Consider the following 14,612-nt stretch of genomic DNA (forward strand, 5'->3'; position numbering starts at 1 on the left):
TGTCTGTTGAATTGGAGATACTTATGAAGTAATTGGTACATGAGCTATCTGCTTCAATTGCCTTTGGTAAATGAAATATCCAAATAATCATTTATTTTGTCATACAGTCATAAAACTAATCTGAAAAGTTTTCAAAATAATTACTGTTTACAAATGAATAGTGTGTACATTCTAAAAATGAAACCTATATCTAGAATATGTATTAAGGTTATGATATCCAAAAAGAATGCACTTCTATGTAGAAAACCATGGTTAAATTCAGTCTTCCTGACTAATGATATTAATCAATTTGATTTAAATCAAATCCACCCAGGTCACATGGAAACATACTGATCCCCACATGGGTTATCAACAGGGTTGAACCTCTGGATTCACAGCACAGACCTTGACCGCTTGAGCTACCGAGGTAGTTTTAGTAGAAGAATCTCTTATTCTCTGTAGCAGCCAGTCACAAGAGAAGAATGATGTACATTTTTCCAGTGGGTTCTACAGATACTGCTGGCAGAAGGATTTCTGTAGCTCAACACTTGTCTGGGTTCAATTCCAGATTCTGGGAGGAATGCCATCTAATGGTTACCAGATCCTGATTCTCCTGCTCTTCACCATTTCTCCCTGTCCCAACGTGGTCTTCCAGCATATACCACTTCTATCCCTGCCCCCAATATATCCATCTGCCTCCCCTCTGCATCTGCCCCATCCCATTCCCCCGCCCTTCCGCTATAATCTCAGCCTGCTGCCTCCAGTATATCCCTGACCCCATCTGTTCCTCACACCTTTGCTTTAGAATCAAGCTACTTCTTCCTTTTCCTAGATGCTTCCTGGGCCTCAGCAGGGGAGACAAATATGACTGAGGAGAGCTGGTAGCCATTAGAGTACAGGAGGGAGACAGAAGCAAAAAGGAGGTTTGTTAAGGAGAGAAGAGAGCTGGGGTGAAGGAGGATTGGAAGGTATTGCCATGATGGGCAAAAACATCTGGGGAAGATGTTGGAAGAAGGGGGAGAGAAAAGGTGGAGAAGATTAAAGCAGTGGGCTGAGTTGGAGTGCATTGGCAGCTTAGAGACTTGTAGTGTTGTCCAAAGCTGGAGGAGACCTGAGTGAAGGAACCTGGGGTAGCCTCCTCTATTTCACTCCTGTCCCTTCTAAGCCCTTCAGATCCCCACCACCACCACCACCACACACACCCCTCTGCCTGCCTGCACCTGCCAGGGCTGGTCAACTTGTGGCTACAGCCACCTTCACCTCTCTCAGACAGCTAGCTGCTGGCTCAGGTCTAATAGGGGGCAGGACAGCATGTCTCTCTACCTCAGCTAGAGCACCACAGCAGCCCACGGTGGACAGGATGAATTATTGCAGAATACAGAACAGAACTGGTGAAAACAGGTCATTCCCAAGACATAACCTCTGGCAGCACTATGTTGGGGGCTAAGTGTGTTCTCCTCCCCAGTGCTTTGCCACCATACAGCAAAACATTCTATAGACTGTCCTGCTCTGTAGTGCCTGTACTACCATTGGAGAAAAAAGAGGAGTCAATGCTCATGCAGTAGTCACTGCAGGTTTCTGACTACAGGACAAGTAAGTGGGATTTAAGGAGGAAGTTAGCTGAAAAACATGATGTCCCAAACAATGCAGGACTTTGGAGAAGACACACTAGGCCACATGCCATCTGGAAAAACACAGGTGCTGAGAAGGTTGCTTAAATTCTATGGTGTGATTGCAGTGTAGTGTTATAGCAAGCACTTCATAATTTCATAATTCTCTGTTTAACACTGGCCACATGATTTGAAGTTCTTTTAACATGACCCTTCTCCTATATTTGGCCATAAAGGAATGTATGCCTTCTTACATAGCACAGCAACACCTTTGATATAACTAAATTATTAAATAAAAGAGCAGCAATGTTTAATTTTCTGAATGAGAAATTACCAGGCAGGCCAGACACATTAGCAAGTGTAGACACTTTTAGAACTTTATGTTTAAAAAAAAAGGGAAACATTTTTGGAGATGGGAGCAATTGTGGGTTTTTTGGGGAGGGGAAAAGAGGGACTGAGATGACATACTGGAATCTTCTTGCTTGCCTCAGTGTAAATGAATAATTGTGTACATTTAAAGATGTGTAAAATCCACAAGGCTCGCTAAATTGTATAAAATAGTAGGAGCTTTCTCAAAGAGGAAATTCTAACAAGCTGAACTTATTCTACAGATCTCTTTTGCTGATAACACATTATTATTATTATATCCTTTAGTTACAAAGACACTATCCTTCTCCAGCATAGACACACACACACACAAAACATAAGAAAATTATTTAAATTTTTATGTGGTATATTTTCATCTCTTCTATAGACACCAAAGGGCTATTTGGCACAAGGAATAACCTGAGGGAGTTATCGAAGATATTGCTGCAACTTCAAAAATGTTCGGTTGCACAGATGTGGTGCTCAAATTATGCTCAAAATGTGATCAGTGTTGCACTACACTAGCATAAAAACTTCCACAGAACAAAAGAGAAAGCCATCTTACCATGAGATGTCCATGATGGACTTGTCAAACAGTTCATGGATGACAACTAAAGGTCTCTTCAGACATGTGAGCTTAAAATGGAAAAATAAAGGAGACTGAAATTTAGAATTATTATGCACAACCACATAATCTCATGCTCTTCCAAAATCTAATAATGTTTACCAAATCTCATCTCCTGAGCAGGAATGCTATCTGCCTGCTTAATGGTGTAAGGTTTGGAGTGTACCTGGTGTTAGGCATTTTTCTGTAGAGCACAACTAATTTCCTGAAAAGTTATGACACACTCAAGCCCCACTTTTTAAAACAGAAGTTTCTGACTAAAATAACTCTCTCTATATAGCGAAAGAAAGGTTTAGTGTTATACCCTTAAGTGACTGATGAATAAATATCACACTTAGGCTGCTCAGAAAGGCAACAGTGCAGGCAGCAACTTGCATGTTCTGGAATATATCCCTCATTGTGAAGCCATAAACTTTGTTTAAGCTGCATCTCTGTTCTGTTACAGCTTCCAAACCAGTCAATCTTGCATTCAAGTGAAGGAATAACCATTTTAGCTGTTGGCCACAATTTGAAGATATAATTTTACTTTAGGCTTTACGATAAAAATCAAACCAGATGTTTGAAGATTAAAAAAAAACATTCTCTCTATTCTGTTTCTATTTGTTGGCTGAAAGGAAGAGCTGGAGACAGAGGCCAGGACAAAGCAGGCAGAGGACCAGTCAATATAACAACAGCTAGGCTGTGCTGTGTTCCTTGGATTATGCAGAGTACCTCATAGAATGCCAGATTCCCTGGTTGGCTATGCTGAATATAGGACAGGAGAAAGGAACTGGTTCTTTTACAAGAAGTCAGAGCCTGTGATTAAGTGAGTGGCTTTGGGTTAGGTTTGTTAGAACAAGTCAATTCCTTTTCCCAGACATGGCTAACAGAATACCCCCCTTCTGAGCTCTTCTTCTTTGACAACAGCAGTGTATGACTCTCCTAGTCCCTCATGTACAATCAGGCATTAGAAGTGGATTCTCTGGGCCGTTTACTTCCCTAAATTAGTTTCACAGAGAGAATGATACCCTAGATAGCATCCAGAACCTAGTTTCTTCTGGGATACTGTACTGTCTACCCTACTCTAGCCCAAACATCAACAGAGACCTCAGTCCATCAAACTTGATGTAGAATAAATCACTTTAAATTTCAAAATTGCAAAAATCAATGGGAGATTTACCTGCATATACTAGAAACTGTGGCTAAGGACATAATCAAATTTTTGTATAGTTTTAAATGTTTCAGTGCTTATTTCTAAAGTAATTAACAATAAAAACAAACTTCTTCAATTCCAGAGTTTCTCTACGGTCCTCTGACAGGCAGAGTGACCAATAAAAACTGTATCTAAATGGAAGATCCTAATTCTGTACACCTGATCTCTGTGCAAAACACCCAAACTTGTCCAGATGATAACATCAGCCAAAAAATACAACAAAGAAAACTTACCCAGACAGACAGAGATCGATCCTTACTGCCAACAGCACAGCAGCAGTAGGGACAGCTTGACTTGGTGGAGCTCCCATTCTTTTGTTTCTTTTTGAAGATTTTTGGATTAAATTTCTAAAAGGCAAAAAATCCCACCCAAATAATTAAAATAAATATTTTTAGAAGATTGGGAAAGGGAGTTAAATTAATTTAATCCTTACAAAGGATACCAGGCTAATATCTCTTTCAAACAAAGTCCCCATCATAGCTTCTGAACACAGAAAAGCAATGTAGGTTTCTTAACCCTGCCTACTCAATGTGTCTTAGCCTTAACACTATACAAGGACATTGTTTATGGATCACAGAATTTTTGTCTCCACAGTCAATTCAATCTTTGGCATCTCTGACAAGTGCACCAACAAGTATACCAAACTGTATTAGTTTTATTGGCATTTTTTTGTGATGTGAACATCAGTCTGTTTGGATCCAGACTGATTTCAAACAAACTGCTGAAGAAACTTTACTTTTGGTGATTCCTGCATCAGGCCGGATTGAACAGTGACCTAGGAGTACCTTATTATCCATTCCTTCTATACCCTGCCCCCTCCCTTCTTTCTCATTTTTTCCACTAACAAAAAAGTTGTACAGGTAAAAGTCTACACTTATCTTAAACTGACATTTTTAAACATCCATATATAAAATATTAACTTTTTGTCATATTTATATCTACCTATAATAGATGCTTCCCTCTACTGCCCATACAATATCAAGAAAGCATATTAATTTTTAGAAATATTTTAAGGAGGCTCTGGAAATTTACTAACCACCACTGTCACTGCCTTGCGGTGCCCTACAAAATCCATGTTGGTTTTCCATCCATCACGTTCAATGATCTGAGCAGTAGGTCCAGAATTATTCATGGCATGAGCAGAAACCAGATAGTGTCCATCAGGTGACCAGCTCAGACGCAAAACATGTGTTGTGCCTCCACACTGAGAAAAAAACAGATAATAGCTTTAAAGAGATCTAAATTGATTGGTTAAGAGTGCATTTATGACAACTTTTGAAGATTTAGAAAAAGAAAAGTAAGATTTTACAAAATGAATGAGTGATTTCTTGTTTCTTTCATGAGTATAACAGAATTTCAGCAGTAATATTTCAGTACACTAAATTCTCAGTGCTTCATCCCTATCTGATCGGTCCAATCAGAGTTCTCAGGCTGTAACCAAGTTACTAGAGAGTAAATAGAAGTGTTTGGTTATTGTCAAAATCTGGGGAGACTGAAAAGAGGCTCTCAAGGACAATTTTTGAAATGAAAAAACACCTAAACATACCATTCTTTATTACTTGCAAGAATGCAGAATTCTATAGAATAGTGTACTAAGGATATTAGATATCAGGTTGCTGAATAATTGTGTAATCACATGAAATCTTTGTGGTTACATAACTATTTGATAGTCCCTAGGGTGGAGCCGGCAGCCAGTGTGCTCTCGGCCCCACTCCTTGGGAGCTCCCAGCTGCCTCTCACTGCTGCCTCTTGTCCTCTCCCCACCGCCCTCCACTGGCTCCTGCCCCTGATACAGAGGCAGCAAGAGGGGGAATGTGAGTAGTCGACAAGATTAACCGATAAGCAAAGGCTTATTGGCTAATTATCTAGCCAACTCCTCATTGACCTTCCTATACTGTACTAAGGATGTTAAGATGCAATTATCTGGGCAATTGTATAGTCGATAAGCAGCTGTGCAGAGCCAAAGCGGAGGGAGCTCCAGGAGTCGGCTCCAGGGCCAGCCATGCTGCTGTTCTGCATTTTAAATGTAGTAAGAGCTGCTGCGTCTTGTACATTTCAAAAGCAGAAGTGCTGGCACTGGGAACTGGCGCCAGCAGGGACTGAAGCAGTCCTCACTTGCACTCTTTTCCTGCTGTGCCTCTACCTCCCCTGTCTCACACAGAGACTGTGCTGGAGGGAACCGACTTTACCGGTCCCTCCCTGCACTGCCTCCTGCTCCTGCCCCCCTTGCTGCCTCTCTCTGATAGAAGCAGCAAGGGACAGGGGAAGCACCTAGTTGAGTGGCTACTCGACTATCCAATACGTATTTGCTTATTGGATAGTCAACTAATTGCTAACATCCCTATAATGTACACCAAATATTCACCATCCTAATTAGTGCCATCCCTCCAACATATGAATTGCAAATTATCAAACCCAAATTTGCAAACACACTATCTCACAGTTTCTAAATGGCTGAACAAAAATGAATGACTCTGAAGAACACTGCTAGCCACATCCTCACAAAGTTACTTCAAAACATTCTACTCATTAGCACCTACATCTGCCCCAGAGAGGTTTGACTACATTCCTAGTCAAAGTAAAGTAACCGCTTAAATAATATCAGAGGGGTAGCCGTCTTAGTCTGAATCTGCATAAACAACGAGAAGTCCTGTGGGATCTTACAGACTAACAGATTTATTGGAACATCAGCTTTCATGGGCATCTGACAATACATCTGACAAAGTTGGTCTTTTCCCACAAAAGCTGATGATCCAATAAATCTGTCTGTCTATAAGGTGCTGGACCTCTTGTTGTTTATACAACTGAACAATACAGATTTAGGTGCAGTGAAAAGAAAAAGGAGAGGAAGGACAAAAATCCCACAATTACTCACTGTCATGTTTTTACAGCAGATACGCAAGTCTAGTCAAAAATCAGTACACTACATTTGGATGCTACTCACAGGCCAATAGATAAACTTAGCATGCCTGTGATTAATATTCAAAAATATTTGCTAAAACAGTATTTTGCATGTGAACCCTATTCAAATTATAACAAAAAAAGGCATCAGTGCATTAAAAGCCTGGGAAGTAGCATCCCCGCCTATTGTTTACTTTCTCTTAATTGTCTAGAGACAACCACACATCTTGAGCCTCTCATACACCCACATTCTCCTGCACTCCCACATCCCCGGTCCCCTCCCATAATATTTCTGCACCCCCCCACACCTTAACCTCGTGCTCTGAGCCCATCATACACCCGAACCCCCCGCCTGAGCCCCTTATATGCCCCAACCCAGACTCCTGCACCCTCACATCCACAGTCCCCTGCCATAATATTCCTGCACCCCCACACACTTCAGCCTTGTGTTCTGAGCCCATCATACACTCAAATCCCCTGCCGTGAGCCCCTCATACATCCCATCCAGATTCCTTCACCCCCACATCTCCAACCCCCTGTCATAAGACTGACAGAAGACAGCCTGAATGTGTGCATGAAGCTGGATTTGACCAGTTATGATGTAAACTTCAAATAAATGCACAAAAAGATGCAGCAGCAGAAATCCTATTAAATAAAGTCTGTCAGCACAAGGTTTCATTTATACTATTATTAATCATTATGTCAATTATCAATAATATTAAGTTGTATATTTTCAGTAATGCAAATGGGCATTCTTTTATGGCTCTTTGTTGACCACATATTCAGAATTTTGATGTAGTTTAGCTCTTTGGTTTGAAAAGGTTGCTGACCCCTGCCCATGGCAGCTATATGATAAAACCCTTAGGCTTTGTCTATACTTCTAAAATTAAAATGCAGCTGTAAAGTGAAAGTGTGGCCATGGCACAAGTGTTGGGAGAGAGCTCTTCCAGTGTTCTATATAAATGACCTCCATCAGAGGAGTAACTAACAGCACTGAGACCCTGAGCCAGAAAGTTGCAGCATAGTAAAGTGGCAGTGTAGACTTAGCCTTAGTGGTGGTAAGATGCAAATATTCCTCTTCAAAGTTATGTAGCAAATACATTGGTTTAGGTAAGCTTCTAAGCTTCCAGAGGGAAGGATACCTCCTAGCAAATGGGAGCAGGATTGATGTGCTCCACTGGCAGCTCTACACAGCCCTTACATCTGGAGGGAAGCTATGGCATAATGTGCCTGTTTAAAGGGTAAAAGAAGGAAGAAGCAATTATATGGGTAAAGATGGGCTATTCACAAAGATAAGATCATATGATCTGTACTCAGTTATTTTATGTTCCCAAATAGCAGAAGTTCCCTTTCTGGACAGAAGGTTACAGAGGAAGCAGAGAGCTAACTTTTACACATAGGACATATTCGCACCTTGTGGGCCCTAATCAGGAATATTTTTGCCCACACACACACACACATCACAAAATAAAAAGTGAGTGAGTGCCCTTTGAGCTGTTTAGAATCCTAAGGAATTACTCAGTCTGCTTGTGCCTAGCACCAGCTCTGCTTGCACAGTTGGGAACTCTTCAAGTGAGATAAGACCAGGCACAAACCGCACTGCAAGAATGTCAGACTGGCTTAACTAGTTAATGTTTGTGCGTGGCTTTGAAAATCAGAAATATTGTGACTTTTTTCATTTGTTTCATATGCATTCATTAACACATGACAGATACCTCATCAAATGGTTTTGTGATGCTGGTTTCTAACTGCCAGTCCATGGTCCGCCACACCTTCAAGCTTCGGTCATCAGCCTGAGAGGCTATATATTTCCCAACAGGATCCCAGGTCAACCCCTTCACCAGACCAGAGTGTCCCTTCAGAGTAGCAAGAATTTCTGTGGACAGCAAAAAATTAATAGAACACCTCTCGAAGCCCCTTGTAGTCTTATGATTGCCAGTAACTCATCTACCCATTTAAAAGTGAAGCTTCAACAGGCTACCAAAGATGGTAGCTTCTAGAATATGAAAGGTTAACTGGTTTATGGTTTCCAGTTAACCAATGTGGGGCTGAAGCAGCCCCTGCCTGCAGCAGGGGAGGCCACTGCAGCCCAGCCCCCTAGGCTGTCACACCTTTAATCAGTTAACTAGTTAAAGGCTGCATTTAACTAGTTAACCAATTAAATGGGATTTTACATCCCTAGTAGCAGATGCGGAACAAGTACTAAAGCAGAAAATAGGAAAATAAGGAGTTCCTAGAACTTTTTCAGGATTTGAAAAATATACTTTAAAAGCAAACCAAAAAGAGGTAATACAAGTAATTGTGATGTTCAGGGCTTGACAATTAACATAATCTACTTGCCTGTGGCGAGTAGATTTTAGCCCAGCACGGCTGCGCAGCGCAGTCAGCACATGCGCAGTGCGTGGTAGCGCATGCGCAGCAGCGCACGGCTGGTGAGCAGGGCTCACCATCGCTTGGCAAGCCCTGGTGAGTTTTATGCAAAATCAACAGCACAATCTGAAGATTACAGCTCTTTATTGTAGTGTTGTGATCCATTTCTCATTTTCAAAGTCTGTGACAATGACTAAACAGATTACTAGGTATTAATCACTACAGTAAAGACAGGACGCCTGCTCCAAAAGTCAATTTTTGTCACTGAGAATTATATTTGTATATGAATAGCTGAATGAAGAGAGTTCCTACCTGGAAATTTGACAGCATTCCAAATGACAACGGTATTATCCACACTGCAGGAGGCCAACCAGGCATCATGAGGAGACCATGCAACATCCATGACATCTATTAAAAAAAGATCCTCTATCGATAAGACATATTGCACTGGAGCTACAAATCAGTGACTAAGTAGATTTAAGCAACTAGTGCAGCCCCTATTTCAGATATGATCTTACTGTACATGTTATATGTACATGATCTAATTTGAGATTCAAAGTAAAACTATGGTCCACATAAAGCAAATGAATAAAGGGAGTAAAAAGAAAGCTTTCCTTTGATTGAGACACACTCAGAAAGAGCTGCACTAAGTCACAGACTAATATTCCCTTATCATATTAAACCATTTACATTATTTCCACATTTAATATTGAATTACAGGATGGTTAATAAAAACCATAAGCTATTTCACCTGCAAATCATATTTCCATTGTTCCATTCCCCTCAAGGCATTCTTTGTTCAAGTCTTATTTGTAACTAGTAGACGGATCATATAAATAAACACAATCAAGTTATATATAGCTCTGTTATTATCTAGCAATTAATACATTTTTATTTTGCTTTTGACAAAAGCAGTAAATATAGAATCAGATTATAAATTCAGCTATAATAAGATTTCCCATTCTAATGATTTTCTTTTTATTGAAATTCTATTTTTCCAGTATCTTCTAATTTCTGTGTCACTTTAATATGGGACCCAAAAGGAAAGAGATTTAGAAGCAGCTTTACTGCCATCTGAGAAACTGTGACAGGTTGCAACCCAGGCTGTGTGTCATGGATACTGAGAATCTTTCACATACTGTTAATATATCCCAGCTGGGCTGCCAGCATTTCCACAAGGACACTAAAGGCTGTTAACCCTAGAAACACTAATATCTCCACACACACACACACATACATAATTTCATTTCAAGCCTCCCAATCGTTTAGTTAAGTAAAAGACTAAATTGTATCTTTATTGTTTCAAAATTGATCATAATATACTGAATGGGAAGAAGAATGGTTCTATTGTTAAGGCACAGAACTAGTTGTCAAGAACTCTATGTGACAGCTTGTGCTCCCCATGCTATAAAATCTTAGGGCAACTAATTACATACTTTCATTACTTGTAAGTCTATCTGCTTCTACTTCCAAGCTCTTATGCAGACAGGAAAGATAGTCTAGTGGTCCGGGTACTAGCCCAGGATTTAGGAGATCTGAGTTCCAGTCCCTACCTCACCACAGACTTCCTGAGTGATACTGGGCAACTCACATAGCCTCTGCCTCACTTCCCCATCTATTAAAAAAAATGGAAATTAGAGTACTTCCCTACCTCACAAGGGTGTTGTGAGGATCAATACATTAAAGATTGGGAGGCACTTCAGTTACATGGCTTAATGGGGAGCCATATAAGTACCTAAGATAGAGAAATACAGAAACATGATGGGCAGGGTGTTTATAGGAACCACAATATCCTCTGTCCAGGGGGGCTGATTTGCATTTAGTGAGGCAGCAGCAGGAGATATAACAACAAAAAATTATTCCAAACCGGATGGAAAAAATGTCTCACTACCAGTCCACTTATAGAAATCATACAGCTCCACAAGATAATTACAAAAAGTATCATGTTTGTTATTTTTATAACAATTTTTTTTATAACAAATCGAAATAACATAATTCCACTAAAACCAGAAAATAAACAGAATACACTATTTAAATATAATACTAACAATAAAAAAGTATTAACATTTTATAAGTTGAGTACACTGACTTGTAAAAGATAAATTGTGTGGTGATCGTCAGAGCAAATCAGTGGTAAAGTCAGGAATAGTATCCAAAAATGTTGACACCCTGTTTACAGAATCATAGAACAGGAAGGGACCTCAAGAGGTCATCAAGTTCAGTCCTCTGCCCTCACAGCAGGACCAAGCACTGTCTAGATCAGTGGTTCCCAAACTTTTCGGCATCACGCCCCCTTTTTGATTCTTGAGAAACCCTCACATCCACCTCCTCCCAAAACAGCAGCAAAACTTGTTGAACAAACCCCCCCCCCCAAAATAAAGAACAACAAAAAGGGAACTAACTGGGGCCAAAAAACAATAGCAGCCCCCCAAAAAAAGCAAAACGTTGGGGGAAGGCGGGGGGGCTGGGTCACCTCACACACACCCTGGAATTTCTGCATGCCCCCCAGTTTCGGATCCCATGGTCTAGATCATCCCTGATCTATGTCTATCCAACCTGCTCTTAAATATTTCCAGTATGGAGATTCCACATCTTTCCAAGGCAATTTATTCCAGTGTTTCACAACCCTGACAGTTAGGAAGTTTTTCCTAATGTCTATCCTAAAACTCCATTGCTGCAACTTAACCCCACTGCTTCTTGTCCTTTCATGAGAGGCTGAGGAGAACAATTTTTCTCCCTCCTCCTTGTAAAGCCCTTTTCAGTACTTAAACTGCCATCATGTCCCCTCTCAGTCTTCTCTTTTCTAAACTAAACAAGCCCAATTCTTTCAGCCTTCCCTAATAGGTCATGTTTTCTAGACCTTTAATCATTTTTGTTGCTCTTCTCTGGACACTCTCTAATTTCTCCATATCTTTCTTGAAATATGGTGCTCAGAACTGGACACAATACTCCAACTGAGGCTTAATCACTGCTAAGTAGAGTGGAAGACTCACTTCTCGTGTCTTGCTCACAACACTCCTGTTAATGTGTCCCAGAATCATGTTTACTTTTTTTGCAACAGTGTCACACTGTTGACTCATGTTTAACTTGTGGTCCACTATGACCCCTAAATTCCTTTCAGCAGTGCTCCTTCCAAGACAATCAATTCCCATTTTGTGTAAGTTAAACTGATTGTTCCTTCTTAAGTGGAGTACTTTGCATTTGTCCTTATTAAACATCATCCTCTTTACCTCAGACCATTTCTCTAGTTTATCTAGATCACTTTGAATTTTAACACTGTTCTTCAAATCACTTGCAACCCGTCCCAGCTTGGTATCATCTCCAAACTTAATAATTGTGCTCTCTGTGCCATCATCTAAATCACTGATGAAGATATTGAACAGAACCGGTGCCAAAACAAACTCCTTCGAAACCCCACATGTTATGCCCTTCCAGCATGATTGTGAACTGTTAATAATCACTCTCTGAGAATGGTTATCCAGTAAGTTATGCACCCACCTTATAGTAGCCCCATCTAGGTTGTATTTCCCTAGTTTATTGATAAGAAGGTCATGCAAGACCATGTCAAATGTCTTACTAGATATACCAAATCCACTGTTTCTCCTTTATCCACAAGGCTTGTTATCCTATCAAAGAAAGCTATCAGATTCGTTTGACATTATTTGTTCTTTACAAATCCATACTGGCTGTTACCTATCACCATATTTTCTTCCAGATATTTGCAAGTGAATTCCTTAAATTACTTGCTCCACTGTCTTCCCTGGCACAGAAGTTAAACTATCTGGTCTGTAGTTTCCTGGGTTGTTCTTATTTCCCTTTTTATAGATGGGCACTATATTTGCCCCTTTTCCAGTCTTCTGGAATCTCTCCCGACTTCCATCATTTTTCAAAGATGATAACTAAAGGCTCAGATTCCTCCTCTATCAGCTCCTCCAGTATTCTAGGATACATTTCATCAGACCCTGATGACGTGCAGACAGCTAACTTTTCTAAGTAATTTTTAACTTGTTCTTTATTTTAACTTCTAAACTCACTCCTTTTCCACTAACATTTACTATCGTAGCCATCCTGTAACCATCCATCTTCTTGAAAAAAATCAAAACAAAAAAGTCATTAAGCACCTCTGCCATTTCCAAGTTTTCTGCTATTGTTTCTCCTTCTTCACTGAGCAATGGGCCTACAATGTCTTTGGTCTTCCTCTTGCTTCTAATATACTCACAGAACATCTCCTTGTTATCCTGTATGTCTCTAACTAGATTTAACTCATTTTGTACCTTTGCCTTTCTAATCTTGTTCCTGCATACCTGTGTTGTTTGCTTATATTCATCCTTTGTAATTTGTCCTAGTTTCCATTTTTTATATAACTCCTTTTTTATTTTTAGATCATATAAGATATCTCTTGGTTGATACAAGGTGGTCTTCTGTCATACTTTCTATCTTGCCTATGCAGTGGAATGGTTTGTTGTTCTAGCCATTAATTACACTGCCTCTCTTAAAACCCACCATATTTTCCCCTCTCCCCCTTAAAGCTCCTGACTCTCCATGCTACCACTTCATAGCCAGTTTTAATTATTAGTGATTTGCTGTGTAGTGAGGAGTTCTATGACAAATGGACTGGGAACAAGAAAACTATCATGTTCATGATGAAAAATATTTTTATTCACTGTTTATTCAGATTTATTCTACATCTTTTTACTTACCCCCTGAATGGCTTCTCAGAATTGAAACACATCTCCACTGTTCTACATTAGCAAGTTTACTACTCGAACCAAACACAGTACTAGGTCCAATGTACCTAGTTAAAACAGGACCAGAAGAGTTATTAACAAAAAACATCTCAACAAGTTACTCATTAACTGTTTGTTATAGAATATAGTAAAGTTGTATAGAAAAAGTCTACTTTATGCTCAGATATTACCATTATAAGGCATGAGACAAAAATAGCAATCTGGTTTTATACAAAAGTGAAACTTATACCTTTTAAAAGCTACATACATATACTCTCTACTATTATACTTCCTAAAGCAAGTTGATAACGCTAATATATAAAACCTCCCTTTGAAAGTCTAATAGTGAAGCTGTCCATAAACCCAGGGAGAAAATGGTTTGCCTCCTACATATTAGAGAGAACATGCTTGTAGTAAGATGAGGACCTAAAACAAAAGCCCATGTAGCACAGGTCTAGTTTGAGGCCTGAGGCTTAGCTAACAATGAACAACACTTGGCTAATATAAAGCAAAGCTAAGCTGTGAGCAAGAGGCAGGCCCCTGGTCACACAACTTGGCATGAACAGGGCTGTCAGTATAAAACACTAATTGGTAGTAGGCCCAAGAGTAGAACAGTCATTGGTGCTTGGTACCAACTGTAGAACAGTAATTAGTACTAGTCATAAGTTGAAAGCACATTCCAAAAGGATGGTGCCACCAGCTCATTAAAAAAAAAAAAAAAAAAAAGACCTAGATACACACACTCCCCACAGATACCAACCCAGGATCAGGAAAGGGTCTAAACTGACAGCATGATAGATAGAGATATTCTAATTAAACTATGAGGCACAGAGTGATGGGTG

General features: G+C 39.9%; 1 protein-coding gene across 2 annotated transcripts in view; it reads right to left on the minus strand.

The window, feature by feature from the left end:
• Positions 1–14,612, minus strand: part of HIRA (histone cell cycle regulator) — a 108,438-nt gene that overhangs the window by 56,683 nt on the left and 37,143 nt on the right. For both annotated transcript variants that reach the window (XM_075898289.2, XM_075898288.2), the window contains exons 5-10: positions 13,744–13,838; positions 9,356–9,451; positions 8,389–8,549; positions 4,809–4,976; positions 4,006–4,119; positions 2,521–2,591 (exon numbers count right to left, since the gene is read on the minus strand). In XM_075898289.2, coding sequence (XP_075754404.1) covers positions 2,521–2,591; positions 4,006–4,119; positions 4,809–4,976; positions 8,389–8,549; positions 9,356–9,451; positions 13,744–13,838 — 705 coding nt within the window. The remainder of the gene's footprint in view (positions 1–2,520; positions 2,592–4,005; positions 4,120–4,808; positions 4,977–8,388; positions 8,550–9,355; positions 9,452–13,743; positions 13,839–14,612) is intronic.

Source organism: Pelodiscus sinensis, chromosome Z (assembly GCF_052426305.1).
Source record: "Pelodiscus sinensis isolate ZL-2025 chromosome Z, ASM5242630v1, whole genome shotgun sequence".
NCBI classification, from domain to species: domain Eukaryota; kingdom Metazoa; phylum Chordata; order Testudines; family Trionychidae; genus Pelodiscus; species Pelodiscus sinensis.